Source organism: Nesoenas mayeri (genome assembly GCF_963082525.1).
Source record: "Nesoenas mayeri genome assembly, chromosome: 7".
Taxonomy (NCBI): Eukaryota; Metazoa; Chordata; class Aves; order Columbiformes; family Columbidae; genus Nesoenas; species Nesoenas mayeri.
In genome coordinates this window covers 22,639,116-22,659,565 of record NC_137551.1, presented here as the reverse complement: position 1 = coordinate 22,659,565, position 20,450 = coordinate 22,639,116, and the positions used below count along the sequence as shown (strand labels likewise).

The window sequence follows — 20,450 nt, the reverse complement described above, 5'->3', positions numbered from 1 at the left end:
CAGAGGCCAGAGGTCTCGGGTTGCTGCCAGCAGGAAAGCTCAGCACAAAAACCCGGTCAGTAAGGAAGAACTGCCTGGGGGCAGTGAGTAGAGAGCGTGAAAAGACAATATGTGTCAGAATAAAGGCAGGATGAGGGTGCAGCCTGTGAGCAGCAGGTCTCTGGGGAGAAGGGCAGTAGCTCCACATCTGGGAGCCTGCAGGGGACTGTGGGCTGCAGAGGAGGAAGAAGTGGGGAGAGATACTGGTAGGACATTATCTAGAGCTGACCAGCCACTGAAATGCTTTCCAAGGCAGGTTGTTCTAGGATTGAAACACGAGCACTAATCCTCCAGCTGAGTGATCTCTTCAATTCCCAGCAGTTTCTGGGAAGATGGTGCCAGAGGCACCGAGCAGATGCTGGCACGTGAAGGGATTGTTCTCCACTGCAGGGCTGCAGCTGGCCCTGTACTCTGGCTCTCTGCCCAGCTGCTCTAACAGGTGATTCTGAAGTCATCCAAGTTTCAGCGTAGTACTATGTGGATATGTCCATAAGTCCTCAGAATGGGCTGAGTAGAGAACTGGCAGAATCCAAATCATGGCAAGGATGGCAGGTCCTTGGAGGGCAGCACCACAGAAGAGACATCACAGGGTGTCTGTGGACAGCGCTGTACTGGGGAAACATATAGTCCAAAAGCAGAGGCACCATTTGGTTGCTGCTCAAACATTTCACCTGGAGAGTCCATGAGAAGTTCTAGAGGAAGCAGAGAGGTACATTAAAAGCAATGTTCTTTTTCTGTAAAATTGTTTATGCTCAGGAAGAAATATGGTCCTATGTTCAGAGTTGGTTTGGGCTCAGTACATGCCTCGGAAAACCGAGGCTGTGAGAACAATAAACTCCCAATCAATCTGGAACTTGTATGGAATCTGCTACTCCAGCTAGATCCCTATAAGTTGATGGGACCTAATGGGATTCATCCGAGGGTGCTTAAAGAGCTGCCTAATGTCATAGCGAGACCTGTCTCTGTGATTTTTCTATGCTGTTGGGAATCTGGGGAGGTCCCAGAAGACTGGAAGCTGGCAAACATTGTCCCAATCTGCAAGAGGGTCAACAGGGATGACCCCAGCAACTATAGGCAAGATGTTCAGCACACAGCTGGGTAAACACACAATGCAGTGGGTGAGCAATCATCTGATGGGCCGGGCTCAAAGGGTTCTAGTAAATGGGGTTATGTCGGGCTGACGACCAGTCACTAGCGGGGTTCCGCAGGGATCCGTCATAGGGCCAGCACTCTTCAATGTCTTCGTAAATGACTTAGACACAGGACTTGAGGGATTGCTTAGTAAGTTTGCTGATGACCCAAAATTGGGGGGAGCTGTTGACACTCTTGAGGGCAGAAAGGCCCTGCAGAGGGATCTGGACAAATAGGAGCACTGCTCCATGAAAGTTCATACATCTCGGAATGGAGAGGCAGCACTGCCGCATTTTGGGGAGGCAAATGAATGAAACTAGGGGCTAAGTGTCCAGAACAATGAGAGTGCTTAGTGGGCAAAGCCAATTTGAAGGCTTCATTTTCTCACGTTCTGCTGTTTGGTGCTAATTTTGCAGAGGGACAAGTTGCCTGGCTGAGTCCCACTCCACACATCTCTTCCTGAAGAGCGCATTGGAGTAGCTTCTGTGATTGCTAAACAAGGAAGTCAGTGGAGACTGTAGTACAGGGCTTCAAGCTGCCCAGAAATGACGAGTGTAACAGATCAGCAGACATCGCTGTACTGACTGTGGTGAGGGAGGCACTAAAATCCTCAGAGAGATTCTAGGAGAGGATAGTCCAAGGTCTGAAATAGAGAGAGGTCTTACCTGCAGAAAATGGCATGAAGTAGTCACTCTTTCTAAAGGTACCATTCGCATTCAGAAAATGTCCTGGGTCAAATTTTTCCGGATTTGGAAATTCCTTGCTATCATATAAGACAGAACTCAGCATTGGGAATATCATCGTGTCCTGAGTTAAGAAAGAGAAGAAAATGGAGACATGCTAAAGCAAAGCAGCATTGAGAAATTCCCGGAGCTGAATAGAAGGGTAGTCAGAGTTGAATCAGCTTCAAATGAATATTTAATGAATACATGTATGTGAAAAAAAATAGAAAACTCTATCTTCTCTTCACATAGACGATGAAAAGGCTCAATAACTTCCAGAATCCCTTTTCAAACAAAATTATTCCAACTGTTTTTCTCATTTCATTGTTTTTGAAAATCAAACACCATACAATGAATAGTGCGCATTATTGTTCTCAAGAGATTATGACGTTTCTCAGAAACAGTGGAACAGACCTTGGGGATAAAATAGTCTCTGAACTTGATGTCCTTGATCACACTACGTGGGACGTTAGATGGAAGGAAATCAATAAATCTCTGGATTTCATGGGCCACAGCATCTGTGTAGGGCATCCGGCTCCGATCTGCCATGCAGGGGCTTCGGTCTCGGCCAATCACACAGTCAATCTCCTTTTGCATTCTCTCTGTTAGGAGAGAAGTGAGTGTTAAATGGACAAGTTCTCCATCTCTTTGCCTAAATCCCTCCCCATATCTACCGCAAAACTTGCTTTTAGAGCAGCAGGAATACACGACTGTACTTACTACTGATATCTCTCCCCTGTGAGTGTAACCAAGACTAATAGACATTTCTACACTGCAAATATATTTTTCCTTGGGATGGGGAAAATTGCCACATAGGGCAGTGACTGGAAGTGTCCAAATGAATCCCAGGACCTATTAAAAAGTTTAACTTCTTTATTTCCTTTTCTATTACCTACTATCTCTGGGTATTTCTGGAGAATCAGAAGTCCATGTCTCAGTGTGATGCTGGTGGTCCCTGTTCCTGCAAGGAACAAGTCGAGTGTGGTTCTGCTCAAGGTCTCAGTGGTGAATTCTGAGTGACTGTTCCCTTTCTCCTGGAGGAAGATTTGGAAGAATGTTTAGAATGACAAAGTTAAGCTGTCGTTTAAAAAGGAATCTTCTGTACCCACAATGTATGTTTTTAAACACATCTAATATATTTTCAAAAATATGACACTCATTCTCCAGAACAGCAGCATTTATGGTACTTTTACTACATAATATTATGAACCTTTTTTAATCTGGGAGGAGCATTGAATTACATCAACCAGATTCGTCTTCAACATTCTGAACTTTAACTGGTACTCTTAATTCTGCCTTTAAAAATTCTTAATAAGAAAATAGGCTAGAATGAAGCTGATGTGCCAAGAAAAGCAAGTTCCCTTCTGAATTTGCAAAAGCCCTGTGCCCTGCCACAACTGAAAAGAAGCTGGGATTCAAGCAGTGGTTTTGTTATAATCCAAGAAATCTCTTGCTCTTACATTACCTGTTCCATTTTGTTAAGAAAAGCATCAATAAAATCACGAGGACAAGTGGGATCCAGGGTTTGCTGGTGTTCTGCTATGATTCCTAAAGTAAATTTGTAAAATTTTTCAGTATTTTCAAACAGTTTTTGATGAGGCCCAGGTAAATAATCCATGAGAGTTGGGAAGAAATTGTATATCTGTAAGAATAAAACGATGGAAAAGCACATTCTGATTAATGTGGATACAATACAATGTTCCCCTAAATGTATCTATTAAAATGGGGCAAGTGAAGACTTTTGGAAGAGTAGGTCTGTATTATTCAACTGGATTTTAATGCCTTTTACTTTCTGGTTTCACTCTATTCAAGGATAGACTCCACCTCGGAAACTTTTGAACTGATACTGTTCTTTGGACATAAAATGACAATTCCATAAGACAAAGAAAAAATCTAACAGGAATAGGTTATTTAACTGCCTTTTTGGCTTTCAAAAATTTATTAATATCTACTCCACTTGAAGATGGATAAGTATTCATCAAGACAATATTATAATACTTAACATATCTATTATTTATATAAAACTGTACACACCTGTACTTGTAGAGTGGACTGGAGCTCATTGTTTTCATTCAGCAAGTCAATTAAAGCTAAAAACTTTTTATCCTCATAGTCAAACCGATCCCCAAAGATGATGGAGGAGATGATGTTGGCAACAGCGTGGACTAGGATGTTGGCAGGGTTGAAGGGCTGTGCTGGAACAAAAGCAACAAAGGTTATTTTGCTTTCAGTATTTCAGGCATCATCCCCTTCTCTGACACTGCAGGGAAGTTTTGCATCCTCTTGAGATCCAGAGTTTGAGAGTCCTTTGAAAGGATGGTGAAGGGCTTGTCTGATGTGTTGTTCTGTGCTTGAAGTGACCTAACTTCCCTGTTTGAATGGTTTCAGTGTCTCTTTTGTCCTGTTCTCAGGTCATTGGTCTGAGTGGCTTAGTTCCTCTTCAACTGACACATGCCTGTCCCCCTTATAGACTGCCAATTAGAAATGGCCTAACGATTCCCAATGAAACCATCAGGACTTTGCCTGAGCCCTGTCTTTAGGTTATCACAACTTGTTTGTGAACTCTAATACCGTAACGTCAGCTGTGTAACCCTATCCTAGGGATTCCAATGCCTGTGATCAAAGTCTAGTTTTGATAGCACAGCTACATAAGCTTCTAAGAAGAGGACTACAGAAAAAAGAGGACAACAGAGGAAAAAAAAATGAGATCGGACCAAAAAAGAAAGAGTGGAAAGTTTTAATTGCAGGCAATGACAGAGTTCATCTCAAGGTTTTAAGAGGAGAAACAACAACATAAAAAGGGTTAAAATCCTAAAAGAAGAACAAGGACTCAGAAAATGGCAACTTGCCAGCACTGATGCCTCCCTGGCCATTGAGGACTCAGCAGATGTCTCATCAGAGCTGATATGTTCACGCTGAGCCTAGTAGATAACTAGTCCTAGCTATTAATGTTTCTTATTTGCATTAAGATTAAATAAGGACTTTATACTTTTCGATTGTATGTATCGTGCTTGCAAAGCTTTTTAGTACACAGTAAAAGATGCTGTAACAAGGTGAGGCAGAGATGAAGGCTTTCAGTAGGACTTAGGAAAGACTGTGTTATTGTGCTAGTGAAAAGATACGAGCAATGGAGGTGAGAGTGTTTTCCCTGCTTTGTAGCAGGAATGTTTATCTCTGAAATCAGACTAAATCTTCTAGTGGCTCATAGGAGACAGTGACCCTTCAGCATCCTTTGACATCCATCTGCTTTTTCCCCTTGGCAGAATAAGCTCACACTGTGGAAAGGAAGCCTGTGGTCCGGGCCGGTACTGTGCCACTCTCAGGGGAAATGCTTGGAAGTAACATTGTCTTATATAGTACGAGAAAATGCATCACACTCTGCCTTCACAAGCAGCTTATAGTCCCTGTTCCCATTGCACAGCCCCCACTGACACTGGGAGGTTATGTGGCAGTGTCCAGCCCCATCTCCATGGCTGAATTCACTAAACCCTCAGCTTTGGGGCCAAGCCATTCCCTTTACCACTTCCTGTCTTGTTCCTCAAGCAGAACAGGATAAAGGCTGCTTCCCAACACTAGTCTTCCATATTTATCCCTCCTTAATGTCCCAGAGCCTTTGACTGACTCACATCCAGCAGTGATAACTTTGCCTATTGGAGCAAGGAGCAGAAACAGCAGCCACATGTCCACTTCTTGGGTCATAGATTTGGTCAAACAGCCTCTAAGAGTCAGTCTGAAGATGGAAGAGTATTTGCCTGAAACATTCGCCATCAGGGACTAGGAGAACCGAAGCCCTTACAGAAAGAACAGACAGATAATGACTTGGAGAGAGGCCTGAGGAGATGAATTGTGTTGCACAGGTCTCTCCAACCTGGGGGGCTACAATGAACAATGGCTGCTGTATGGACTTCACCTGCTGCCTCAGCCAAACTAACCGCCACCTCCTCCCTGAAACAAAGGCCAATGAAGAAGAGTATGCCCAGAAGCTTGCCAAGGGTCCTGAGGTCACCCAACGGGCCAGGAAGAGATCCCTGAATGAGAGGCAATGCAGGCGCAGATGGGCCCTGGCAAGCAAAGCGGGGACTTTTCGGGCCTATGCAGTTAAGCCTGGATTGAGAAACAAAGGCAGAGATTGGCCTCAAACAATGGAAGCAAGGTGGGGTGAAGAAACATAAAAGATGACTCCCGACTGGACATTGTTAAGATCTTCCCACCAGAGGAACCCAGATCACAATGCAAGACCGACAGGACTCTACAGGACTGGAGACCAGAGGGACACCTCTGGGATTCAGTGGTGGTAATCAAAATGCTCATTTCCACCTTTTTCTTTTTTCTTTCGCTTTTTCTTTTTCTTTCCCTTTTCTCTACATTCTCGATATTGTGTGCCACTTTACAGGCAAAATAATAAAGCAACACTGTTTGAATGAATTATAACACCTTGGCATTTTGGTTGCCTTAACTTTGTGCTTTGAGATGAAGGTAAATGAACCATCACAAGTCCATCACTGAATAGACTGTGACAGAGCCCTACAGCCCTCATTGTCTCATTGCAGACATGCAGAGTTTCCCAGCACGTGCAAACTCCATGTCCTACCACGTGTGCTCCTGATCCGCTCCACCAGAAAATGAGCTTCCTCCTGGATTCGCTCCTCGATGCTCTTCCTCCCCATCCCAAAATCGCGCAGGGTGGTGAGTGTAAATCGTTGGAGCTGCTTCCAGGTCTCCCCATTGCTGGTCGCAACACCTGACACAGGAAGGAAAAATAGACCTCCATGAGCAAACACTGTGTTTTTGTTTTCCCTGAATGGGATGCTACAGAAGAAGTACTCAACATGCAAAGACACCTCTTTGTGAAGTTACACTGCAATTGCTATATGCCTAGAAATGTAACTTCTCTGCAATTCTGCTGGTGTCAAATCTGATCCATATGTCACAGCATATGGATCAATTTATTCCCAGAATAAGAAAAACTAGGTTAGGATGTAAACAAGAAGGTAACACTGGTACTGAATTGATCTTGACCACAAGCATATGGAATAAGTACTGTTTACCCAGATAAATGCCATCCTGGGAACTACCAGGGTGAATAACCTCAGGGCCTAATCTTGAATGTGGCCCTTGCTGGCACAGCCTATATTATTGCATCTTTGTAGTGCTGTGGACTTTTATTGTGCTGATTCCTTAGCTGTACATTTATTGTCAATATTTTTAAAATGGGAGAATAAACGTAAGATCTTAGAGGCACATTTAATGAACTAAGTTTTAGCCAGAATTTGGAGCATGCTGAAAATAGAAATTCACTCATTGAAGCCAACCTGGGACCTTGGGTTTTTCTCCAGGGGTCCCATTTACTCAAGGATCCAAGTAAAGAGTTGGGCATTTAGTCTTTCACTGCATTTGTATGAATTAATGTGATTTATAAAATTCACCATTCCCTCCTCCACTGCCCTCTCAGCTTTGCTCCTGAAACACTGAAGGATGAGCTTTCTATGCTTTGTATGCCACATTGCCAGGGCCATACCTTTTCCTTTTAAGAGTTTTTTAATCAGTGGTAGATTGCCTCTTCCACTAAAGTCATCTCCCTGATCAATCAGAGCTTCTTTCACCACATCGTAACCATACAGCACCACAACCTTTAGTGGGCCTAAATATATGGTGAAAACAGAACCATACTCCTTGCTGAGCTGTAGGAAAGAGGAACACAGAGAACAACATGTCTTAATGTTAATCACATGAAAAGAAGTTTGAAGGGAAGAAGTCTGAGGGGTGATGCCACTGTCCCAACATCGCTGAGATGTGACATAAATTAGCAGCAGCGCAGAGATCTTTCAACTGTGAATTACAGCCAGGGGTAGAGTAAATAGTGCAAGAATTAGAGGACATGAATGGAAAGGTGAGGTGTTAAGTCCAAATCCCAGAAAAGGATATAGTTCTTCAGAGGGCTGAGAATGCCTTTTGTGGATAACAGATAACAGAGGCTCAAAAGCAAGTGCCTAAAGGGATTTTGAAAACAAAGACACCACAGCTGTCCCTAAAGTCTCCAGGTTCAGCTGGAGGATGTTTCCAACAATGGGGAGCGTGGTGGGACCAGGAGGCTGCTTCTGTTTTCGCGATGTGCTTCTCCATGTGGTAAAGAGAGGAAGGCAAGAGATGCAGACCAGCAAGAAAATAGTGGTCGTTCCCAGAAGCTCCATGGTGGGTTGAGGGTGAGAAGTCAAGTGTCAGAAGAGCCTAATATTGGATCTGTAGATCCCTGCTTATTTATATGCTGTCATATCAAAGCACATAACTGAAAACAGCCAATAGTCCCTCCTTATTCCTGCTGAGAAATGAGATTACTTATTAATCTGTTCAAGATAAGAATGAATGAACTAGGGATGAGCTCCCCAGCTTGTGTTTTGCTAGGACTTTTTTTCCTGTAGGACTAAAGAAGTAATGTTCTAATGCTGTTAAACAAACTCAAAATGCAGAAATATTTAAGGTGTACCTGCTATGTGTGTGCTTAAACTCTTGCTGTTTGCTCTCATGCATAGATTGACATCTGCCAGCCCTTCTAGTATCCAGGCACATATCCTTATATATCAAAAATGCATTCTTTTCTCTCTCTATATATATATCTCTTATTTGTCTCTCAGCTAATGGTAATGGGCTGTGAAAGACATTTTCTTTCCTGCACGAACCCATTGGTTAAGAACTTGAGGCCACATTCTCTCGTGGTCGTAATGATGTCCTTTATGAGCAACAAATTCTGGTCCAACGGCACTGCTCTGAACACTGTGGACCAAGGGTATTTAAAACCACAAGTGGTCAGATGGGTGAAGCTGAGAGGGGCCTTCTGGGCCATGTCGGGAGGGATGGTCATATTGTTGAGAACCATCATTTTTATTGTCCTCAAGGAAAAACTCAAGTTGTTTGCATTTTCCTTTACTTTTGCAGAGGAGGTGCGTTGCCTTCCTCTATCAGCAGCCCTGAGGGTGAACAATGGCTGTGAAACCCAGTACACTGGAAAAGCAGGTCTTTGCTTGCAGCATCACTCCTACATCCAGACATGGCTTCTTTATTCTTGATCTCATTACTTGCATAAGCCATGAAGAGTTTTGAGATGGTGTTGGGGTAAAGCCAGAACTGCTGGGTGGGACCCATGAGTTTCCCTGGCAAGAGATTTAACTGTCAAAGGTTTTGGATCACCTCTGACGACAGAAAGACAAGAATTATCTGAGTATGAAAGAGTTAATTGAGTAGAAAAGACAGATTCGGATACAGTTCACATTCAGAAGAAGTACCTGAAAGAGTCTGTTTTCTTCCCACTGGGGTATGACAGCAGATGCCGCCTCCTCAGGTCTTGTTATGTCACCATTCTCTGGCTCCACTCGTGAATTTGAGGTCAAATTTTCAGGGTGGGTTGCCACTGTATGAACTGAATGACTGCTCATATTCTCCTCCCGTATAGGGCTATGGAACACAAGAATAGCAACTGGCAGGTTTTAAACAGGCAGAAGAAGGTGGTTCTTCACACGCCATGCTCTTGAGCTGTGTAACAGCATTTTGAAAGATGTACGTGTCCAAAAGGTAACTGGACAAATTAATGGGAGAAAAATGAGTTGAGAGTACTCAAACAGAAAGATATCACCAAATGTTTAGGAATCACTGGAGGCTGGAGCAGTCTGAAAGCATTTTCCTCTGTGGTTGCAATGCTTTGATTCAACTCCTTGGCAACTCATTTTTAAGCTACTGTTAGGACAGGATACTGGGCTGGCTTGACTACAGTCATGATCCAGCACATCCAGCCTCAGATGCCAATGTCCTTACATTAGCATGTCACATTTCACTCACTTTCATTGAAAGGAACAACAGAGTAGCCAGTGGAAATCATCTTGCCTGTTGTGCTGTGAATAACATCATCTCATCTGCTATACTCTTCCTACTTTCAGACTGGACTTTCCTTAGTGCCTTGTAGAAAATCCCAATATCAACATGTCAAGGGTTAAGATTGCGGGGCGACAATAAAACCCTGGCAGATGTATTGTTAACCCCCTCTCCCCCCGACTTCCCCCTTTTGCCCCTCCTTCTCCCCCCTTCCACTCAGGAGAGGCGATTGGGAGGAAAAAAGAAGGACAGAGAGAAGAGAGTTGGAAAAAATTAAAGATGTTTTACTAATGCTACTAATAAGAATAGAGAAAATAATACAAAATATACAAAACCAATCTTGAAAGTCTCAGCAACTACAGAGCCGGCACCCAAAGTCCTGGATTAGACTCCACAGCCAACCAGAGCTGCATTCAGTCTCTCACTAGGCTTCAGTTCGCGGGGACGACTAGCAAGGTCCTCTCCTAATGTCGGCCATAAGAACAAGAGAGCGAGATCCTCGTGATCTCCCATTTTATATGAAGTATCCACGTGAATGGAATGTTATACACAGTTGGTCAGTTGTTCCTCGTTGCCCCTCTCACGAGATGTCCATCCATGCTTATCAATAAGTTTGCATTCCATTGCTAGGTTTTACCAAAACATGTGTCTGGTTCTCCAGGAAAATGCAGTTAATATGAAGGCTTTAGCTGACAGGCAAAATTCACTGAAAGAGAAACTTGTTTTTAACAAAACCAGGACACAACATCTGCCTCATTTCTGGCAGCAATTTGACAAAGCATCTGCCATGAGCAGCATGTATTAAGGTTCAGTGATTACTTCAACATTCAACAATTTATGTAACAACCATATAAGAAACATGAGACACTATTACTAGAGATAAGATACAAACCACATCATTAGTTTTCAGATTACAGAAATGACATTTGACCAGCTAGCTCAAAAAGCTTGGTTAAATATTTGTACATGAACTCACATGAACATAACTGAGCTGAAAAGGATGAAGTCAATGAAGTGCATCAGTTGTTTGCAATACTCAGCAAATCAACACTTTAGTCTCCAAAAGGGTGAGGAAATTAAGCTGCTAACAGCGTTCCTGTGACCTGTACTGTGACTCCACCAACAGTAAATCACTCTGTTGCTGCTCTAACCCACCATCTTTGAATAAAGCCAAGATGATTAACTCTAGACTATGATCAGCATTAAGAAAGAAGAGCCCCTTCCTCATTCCAGGCAGAAAAAAAAGTCAGGAAAAGGGAAAAGTCTGTCCCAGTTTCCTATGGTAAAAGAGAGGCACAGAAGTGAAGTCTGTCCAATTGCCAAGAAGGTGGCTGAGCTTAGCGGGGCTCCTGAGCCACGGGTCCCAGCTGGCTGCACAGGCAGTGGAGCTCCTCTGGAACCAGCTGCAGAACCACCATGGTGTACAGCAGGTCATCCCAAAGGTCCATGCCCTGCGAGGTGGAGAAGTGAAGGGGCAACTTTATCAGATGTGCCCAACTGAGATGTCATCACCACAGGACAGAGTTCCTGCCCTGACTCTTTAAAAGCTGAGGCAGGAATCTGCAGTGCAAAAAGGACATGAAGAGAGATCTGTTGAAACTCGGGCTAGGCCCTCAACCAGAGGCATTCAGTAGCCTTGAAATGTTACTTGTCATCATCACAAAAGATAATTACAACATAACTGGCTGATCGTTTGTATGCACAGGGAACAGTGCATATCATGACAAAAAATGATGATGAAAAAATTCCCCAACTGTTAATTTAACATTCAAGAGAAATTCAGCAATCATCAAGGAACAAAGCCTTGAAAGCAACTTTGGAAAGTTGCTGATCATCCTCACAATAAATAATGATAACATAATTAGCTGATAGTTTGTATGCACAGAAAATAGTGCCCATCATGATGAAAAACGATGGTGAAAAAAATAATACCTTGTCAATTTAACATTCATGAATAATTCAGCAATCATCTGGGAACAAAATCTTTGGCTACACTTAGTGCTTTCAAGTAACTACAGTAATAAGAAAGATAGATGAGAAATCATTTTTTAAAAGCTGAAGAAAAACAGGAAAAAGCTGAAGAAAACAATACCTGATGCTAATGTTGACTGATATAATGTACGGCTTCACTATGATTTCAGTCCTGCCAGAGGAAGTGGCAGACCATTTTGGGAAGTTCAAGGAGAAAAGCAAGGAAACAGAACAGCCCTATGAAGTGATCCCACCACAGTGGCACAACCAGCACTGGATTGTTTTAGCAAGAAGATGGTGGTGGAGGAGGATTCTTCACTATGGTGATGCCGTGTCCCTGTTCATTGTGTAGAAAGTCAGGCTACAGCAATTTCCTGTGTATCAGGCAAGAAATCCCTAGTGTGATACAATAGGATGACCTCTATCCTTTGGCTTAAATTGGTTTGGAATAGTGGAAGAGGAGAGCACCAGCCATGATTTGCTGTCCTCTCCTGAGTGGTGTGAAATACATGACATTTCAAAGAAAAATTGAAAATTAATAAAAAAAAACCAAAACAGCCTGTGGGCCCATACTCTTGCTTTCTTCCTATGTGACTGTTGCTCACATTGAAGGAAATCCCTCAGCAGTGCCCAGGCCAAAGATACACAGTGACACACATGTGGTACAGTACAATATATTATGTTAGTGTTCAATAGCTCAGATGATCCAGCCTCTGGAATAAAAACAAAGTAGAAATAAGAACTAACCTGACACACTGCAAAGCCTAGCTGATATTACACAAGGACCTGGCAGAAAAGGACAAAAAAGGACAAAACCAGTACAAATATATTGGTTAAATGTTTCTTAACGAACTCAGCTAATCCAGGCATCAGCTGGAAGGGTTCAATATCAGACTTTCTAAATAGCTCTCCGTGCAAATGAATAGTGAACTTCCATGACCTCTTTCATTGTACCCTTCAACATACCATGACCTTTTTCATTGTGCCTTTCGATGTACATTGACTCTTCAGAATACAGGATAACAGGGAAGGACTATGATTTATTATTTGATCCAGGTGCACTTGAGGGGACCTCTAGATCAAGTGAGGGTGAAGTCCTGCCTAAAAGTAGTTCAGCCTTAATAAGGACATTAAAAAAAAAAACAAAACACCAAATAAAACTAACAAACAAACACAAAACCCCCATACAAAAACAAAAAATAAAAAGGGAACATCACCACCCTCTTTTTAAATAACAAAGTGTTTTTCCTAAGTCAGAATCAAGTTTCTCCATGCCCTAGTCTCGGTACTGGATTCATCCTTACAATATTGTGGTCTGTGCCACTATCAGAGGCAGAATAATTGGTGTAGCTTTCCATGGGTCCATCTGAATATATTTTGCAGACTGCATACTGCTGCCTTTGGGAAAATGAGGCATTAAGACAGAAAAGCATCAGCTCAACCAGCGAGTGCAGATCCTGAATTTTGAATGGATCACAGGCTACGTACTTGCAGGCCAAATTGAGGGTGAGCTATAGGTAAAATGTGACCCCAGGAAAGCAGCTCCAGGCAGCACGGGTCTGTCATCGTCATTCCTCGAAGGAGACGTGTCAGAGGCCAGAGGTCTCGGGTTGCTGCCAGCAGGAAAGCTCAGCACAAAAACCCGGTCAGTAAGGAAGAACTGCCTGGGGGTAGTGAGTAGAGAGCGTGAAAAGACAATATGTGTCAGAATAAAGGCAGGATGAGGGTGCAGCCTGTGAGCAGCAGGTCTCTGGGGAGAAGGGCAGTAGCTCCACATCTGAGAGCCTGCAGGGGACTGTGGGCTGCAGAGGAGGAAGAAGTGGGGAGAAATACTGGTATGTGTCCAGTCAAGGGGTGCCACTTCATCCCTTAGACCCAACCACACTCTGCTGCTGAAAAGTGAGGAATTTACAAAGGTCATGGAGGCACTTCTGAGGCCTTTCCCCTTCTGCTATGAAGGGAAATAAATCTTTGCTGATATAAATAGCAGTTGAAAGTAATGAACAAAGTTAGATGAGGTAAACCACGTATTTATGAAAACAAATACAACTATGTGGATAATTTCTAACTATGGTACACTACTTTGTAAAGGATTTTAAACTACTTGCCTCAGACACTGTCTTTTTCATTGCATTTTATTGATATAGAAATTTGTCACCTACTGTTGTTATGAATCTATAGTCTTGGTATACTCTCTACCATGTCATAACTATGGCTGAAGGAATCCTCCTCTGGGGTATTGCTCTCAGAGTAAACAGATTCATAGTCCTGCATGTCAATGCGAGAAGACACTGCTGCAAGCCTGGCAGCCTCTGTTTCTCCTTGGAGAGAAGAGAGATAGAGTGATGCTTACTGACATCCTGCTGCTGGGGTGTGATTACGCCAGGTGCTGACCCATTCTGCTGGACTCATGGCTGGCCCCCATCGTTACTCAGAAACATTCAGGATCAGAAACTAACATCTACCTGCTCTTAGCATGAAGCACCAGGTGATTTGCCCTTGGTTTGGAAAGCCGTGGAATGTCACATGCTGCCTCAGCGTTGTTCCAGCAACAGCCACTGCTGGGCTGACAGTGGGTGTCACACACAGCACAGGGTAGGTAATGCAGAGCTGTGCTACCCTTTCTGCAGCAGCCTTAAGCACTGTCTTTTGCTCAGGACTTATTTTTTAAGATCAAGTGTTCTGCTGTAGACATGTCTCTATGTCTGCTTTCCACACTCTGCACTCAGATTTTATAAGGTATTTTCCCTGAAAAGCATAGATAGAGACCAGCAAAAATCTTTATTCCTGTGTATTAGATTAAGGACTTCCTCAAGCAGGCAGGTCTGCAAGACTGTGTTTCATGACCATGCCTTAGAAAATGTGTGCTGAAATTTGCCATATTTTAGCATTTAAAATTTTTAATGAAGACACTTGTAGCATATCTACACAGAACCCAAATTTCTTTCCTGTTGAAGTGAATGGTTGAATTCCCCATGATGCTGCTGAGCCTGGGGTTTGTCCTATGGAGGGAAGTGATTTTTCCCTTGAAGCTCTGTGTTCTGCACTGATTCTCTGAGCTAGTAAGTAGAGGAGGATGGCACTCATTTTTCTACTACATTATTTTATATAGACTAATAGGAAATAACAAAATTTTCCTAGGAAATAGACACCATATCTCTGTGCATTAGGGAATTTGGTGAAAGCAAATGCAGCAAACGGAGCCGTTCCAGGACAATTTATTTGACAGCAGAGTATTAACTCCATTATTATATTGTTTGTACCAGAACAACTCCCCTTCTGCTCTTCCACCTCTGACTGGGAATTTGTAACAAACTTCAGGCAAATAATGTGAGAAACCTTCATTTGAGTGTTTTTCCTAAATTTATGAACATGCAGATTGCACTGGGGATATGCATGCAGGGAGGCACAGAGCTCCCACCACACTGAGCCCACTCCACCAAGACCAACATGGTGATCTACACCAGCCAGGCTTCCTGCCTGCTGCTTGCCTGCCCTAATGCTCAGTCTTTGTGAGACGACAGAGCCTGATCAAAAATGCCAGTGAAAGCACAAAAGGGCACTTATATAAAAGTATCCTCTCTTTCCTCCTCACCTTTTCCTCCTCTCCTGTTCCTCCTACACAGATTAAAAGAAAAAAAATCATGGTTGAAATCACTGTTGGCCTTGACAGAGGCTGTGACTAAAGTCTGGGAGACTTCCCTGGGTTAAGAGCTACCCCTACAGATATTACCAATCACCCACCAGTGGTACTGAATGTCCAGTTCCAAAGATGTAAAAAAAAAAAAAAAGAGGAGTGCAAGTGAGTATTATTACCTGACTGCTTGTATTTCCTGTTTGATCATCTCCAATACAGCAGAAAATGCCGGTCTCCTCGTGGAGTTGTGATTCTAATGGGCTTTCATGCATCCAATCAGTCTGCCAAGGTTTGAAAAGCCAAAACCACCAGGAATACTTTGTAACTCTGTGAATTTTAGAACTTGGTTTTATTTATCCAGATTAAAAAAAAAAAATTGTCGCATTAGCTTTCTGGATGTGTAACTTTGCCCCACAACAAACTTGTTAGCAACAAAAATGGTCAGTCTTGCACTGAATTACATAATAAGCAGTATTTTTTATGTGTTAATTGAAGTTAGTAGGAATAAATAGTTCCTCAAAAAGAGGTTATGTATGGCTATTGTATAAATACTTTAGCGAGTTTAGGTTCACACTGTGGCTTTTTATTACTGAAGACAATAGACTGTGTTTCTTACCTCTTCAGAGGGAATCTATCACCAACAAAGTTGCAGGAGGCTAATAGAATTGAGGCTGGTACTCAGCCATCGTACCCAGTCAACAGGTTCAAAACTCAGTTTGGTGGAAGAAGAGACCACAACGCTGCCAAACTGATGGGCAGACAGATAGCATAGCACAATCAAACATGTTTCCTGTCCTCAGGACCAGGGTAAATGCATAAGCAGGAAATAAGGGAGAATTCCATGAAGCCTGAACACACCTTTCAGATGGGAATATGTAGATAAAGAGTAAAGATTATGGGTAAAATACACTTTCCTGTCCAAGAGGGAGTCCTGTGACCAGCACTGCAGGTGCTACACTTGGAATGTGCTGGAATATATCTCAGTCCAAATGTTATAGTTGAATTACTTTTTACATCTTATAGTTGAAATAAGTTTTGCATCAAATAGTTGAAATTAGTTTTCTTATGGTTGAATTAGTTTTCTGTTTTGCAAACCGTATCTAAGATTCTTAGTTTTGTAAACTATATAACTGTATCTAAGATTCTTGGTTTAGTAAACTGTATCTAAGATGCCGTATCCAAGATTTTTACCTTATTTTGAAGTTTTCGGACTGTGTCCAGGGAGATGTGCATTCAGGCATGGTCTTATATAACCGTACCCTATTCTTCTAGTTGACAAAGATTTATGATATATTCTCTTAAAACAGGTAACTTAGAAATAACCGAAAACATGCGAATGTTACTTAGCATCGGCTAGATAGACAGTTTGTGTTAGAATAGGTGTGGAATATGCTAATGGTTGTTAAGAGTTGTGATGAATATGTATGTAACTAAGTTGTATAAATGTAGTGAGTTTTGGATCGGTGGTCGAAGCCAGCTTTGGGTGTGAACCCCTGGTTTCCCAGCGCTGGAATAAAAGCACCGCATATAACTACGTCCGTGGTTATGTGTCCTTTTTGCCAACATTTTTGGCGACCCAGATGGGACCTCGCGAGCACTGCTGAGGCGGATCGCATCTTGATCCTGCTCCGGCTAGCACCGAGGTATTCTTGGGGAGCGCATCGGACGCGACCGATCCTCCGCTGCTCTCGACGGACCTCTGATTGGTAAGAAGGTGCTTTTATTTTTGGATTTGGGGTACCCCATTTGGTTTGGTAGCCTGCCAGTCAGACGCGGCGAAAGCCACGCTCGGTTGGGCAGGGAGCTCCCGTTCGGTAAAGCCTATAGGCGCCGTCCGTCAGACAGAGGGAAACTTCTGCAGGTTCGGCATTTGGTTAGGCGCCAATTAGTTTGTGTAGCTGAAAGGTTCAGCACTTGGTTAGGCGCCATTTGGTTTGGTTTGTGTATTTGCTGCAGGCTCGGCATCCTAATCTTGGTCTCTGAATTTGTTCTGGTCTGGTTCCTGTATTTGTTCCTGTATTTGGTGTGGTTCTTGTATTTGTTTCTGTACTTGTTCTGGTTCGGTTCGGTTCCTAGGTGCCATTTGGTCTGGTTCGTGTATTCGTGGCAGGTCCTGAACCTTGGTTTCTGATTCTATTTTGGTCTGGTTTTTGCATTAGTTTCTATATTTAAGCTGGTTCTTGTATTTGTCTTTGTGTTTGTGTTAATTTGGTTTGGCTTCTGTATTTGGTTTGTGTGTCTGAGCTCAGTATTTGAGTTTGTATGTTTATATTTGGTACCAAAAGAATTCGTTTGGGGAAATAATTACAAAATAAGAACCGGTTCTGTTACTAAAGTACCACCTTGCTCCCCCTTCAGATGCATCTGTACACATGAAAGTAAATTGAGTTATCTGTATTGCAGTTAGGCTTGTCCTGTGGATAGACTGATTTGGATCTAAAATTAATGTCAGGGATTGATGCTTAATGTGCTGTTGATTGATATTTGTAAGAAGTTACAAAAGGTAGCAGCTGAGGAATGTAACTATTGTTCAGCTAATTGGAATTACATATAAAGTTTATAATCGCAGGAATTAAATGAAGAGAGAAAAAGGGCAAAAGGAGCCCAAACCTGTGCCCGGCAGCTTCTCTTTGATAAGCTGCGGAGAGAAAAAAAAAAAAAAAAAAAAAAGGGTAAAAAGCTGACTGTCTGCTCAAGCGGTGGAAAAGCGGGGGGGGGAGCGGCGGCTGCTAGAGCTGGAGCTGCAGCTCCTCTCCTCCGGGCTTGCCGCCCGCGGGGATGAAAAGTGGGGGGGAACCAGTCTATGTAGAAGTTCCGTTTTCGCCAGGGGATTTAGTAACCTGGAAGCAATCAGCTGGTCCTTATCGGGAAAATCCAGATAAGGTTGCAATAATTAAGATGATAATTAAAATGCAGAATCCTCATTGGGATTATTTACAAGTGATTTTGGATACATTAATGGACTCTACAGAAAATATATGGTTATACAGGTTGCAAGGGATAAAGTGAGAGAAGATATTCGGAATGGGAAAGTAGAGGGTAACGTTGATGAGAACTTTCCAAAAGAAGATCCCCGATGGAATTATAATACAGGAGGCGGGTTATGCCGTCTCTGGAGATATCAGGATTGGTTATTGATTGGCATTCAAACTGCTATGCTGAAGCAAATGAATTGGTCAAAACTGTATAATGTGAGGCAGGAAAAGAATGAGTCTCCCTCGGCCTTTTTAGAAAGATTAAAAGAAGCTGCCAAAACCGGGATGTAAAATTTTTAGTAGATACAGGGGCTACTTACTCTGTACTGAATTCCTTACAAGGGGCGGTAGGTCACAGAGCTACAATTGTTGGTGCCACAGGGAAGGAGGAAGTACGGCCATTCCTGCAACCCTTGGATTTGTGTTTTGGAGAAAAGGAACTAACTCATGAGTTCTTGTATGTTCCAGATTGTCCAGTTCCTCTTTTAGGATGAGATTTGCTGACTAAATTGGATGCCACAAAAACATTTGAGGATGGAGAGTTGGTAATGAAAATTCCAGAGTCAAAGGTAGGACAGATTTTACTATTAAAAGAAAAACCATTTGTAAAATACCACAGGCAATAGAAGATGCAGTAATTCCCACAGTATGGGAAACTGACATACCTGGAAGGTCAAAAACAGCTAGACCTGTGAAAGTGGAGCTGAAGGAGGATACTAAACCAGTACGGTTGAGACAGTATCCATTGAAATTGGAAGCCAAATTAGGAATAGTATCTTTAATTAAGAAATTTTTGAAATATGGAATTCTGGAAGAATGTGAATCAGAGTATAATACTCCAATTTTTCCAGTAAAGAAATCGGATGGTAGTTATCGACTAGTTCAAGACTTACGAGCAATAAACCAGATCACTAAGGACATACATCCAGTAGTTGCAAATCCCTATACCTTGTTAACATCTGTGAAGGAGAAATATAAATGGTTTACAGTACTTGATTTAAAAGATGCCTTCTTCTGCATACCCCTTGACCAGGAAAGCAAAAAGCTATTCGCTTTCGAATGGGAAAATCCTCACAACGGCAGAAAGACTCAATTGACCTGGACACGTCTTCCACAAGGATTTAAGAATAGTCCGACCATCTTTGGAAATCAACTAGCCAAAGAGCTTGAGGAGTGGACTACAAGAGGCCATATCGGAATTCCCCGACAGTGGTATTTGTTGCTGCAATATGTGGATGACATTCTGATTGCTGCTGAAACCCAAGAACTTTGCATCCAGGTAACAATTGAAATATTGAATCAATTAGGAATGAATGGATATAAAGTGTCGAAAAATAAGGCTCAGATTACATCCACGACTGTGATCTATCTAGGATGCGAGCTTTCTCAAGGACAACGAAGACTAGGTATAAACCGTGTGCATGCCATCTGTGCTATCTCTGAACCGCGTAACTTACATGAATTAAGATCTTTTCTAGGAATGGCAGGATGGCCAGAAGCCTTTCCTTGTCGCACCAACCAGGCACAAGAAACTGTAAAATGGCTATTAAAAGAGATAATTCCAAGATTTGGGGTACCATTGGGAATATCATCCGACAGGGGACCACACTTTGTTGCTCAAGTGGTGAAGGAAGTCAGTAGATGTTTAGGAATCAAATGGGAATTACATACCCCATGGAGACCCCAATCTAGTGGACAAGTGGAGAAAATGAATCAGACATTAAAAAGACAACTTAGCAAAATTTGCCAGGAAGCAAAAATTCAATGGCCTCAGGCCTTACCAATAGCGTTATTGCGAATTAGAATTAAACCCAGGAGCGGAATGTCAGTAAGTCCATACGAAATTTTGTATGGCAAACCATATGAAGCACCTGATCCAAATCCAAGTGTACATGTAAAAGGTAATCAGGATGTATACAATTATGTGTTGTCTCTCGGCAGGATATTGAATCGACTCAGATCCACACTAGTGTGGAATCGCCCACTAGCACTCGAGAATCCGGTACATGATATAGAGCCTGGAGACACAGTGTATATAAAGACCTGGAGAGAGGATCCTTTAAAAGAACGTTGGGACGGACCCTATCAAGTACTTTTAACTACATTCACCGC

General features: G+C 42.5%; 1 protein-coding gene across 1 annotated transcript; it reads right to left on the bottom strand.

The window, feature by feature from the left end:
* Nucleotides 1-573: 573 nt before the first annotated feature.
* Nucleotides 574-8,083, bottom strand: LOC308042645 (cytochrome P450 2H1-like; the record flags this gene model as incomplete). Its single annotated transcript, XM_080348232.1, has 9 exons — nt 574-731; nt 1,836-1,977; nt 2,307-2,494; nt 2,785-2,926; nt 3,358-3,534; nt 3,927-4,087; nt 6,484-6,633; nt 7,411-7,573; nt 7,910-8,083. The coding sequence occupies 9 exons, from the start codon at nt 8,081-8,083 to the stop codon at nt 574-576; spliced, it is 1,455 nt and encodes a 484-aa protein (XP_080204358.1).
* Nucleotides 8,084-20,450: the final 12,367 nt, after the last annotated feature.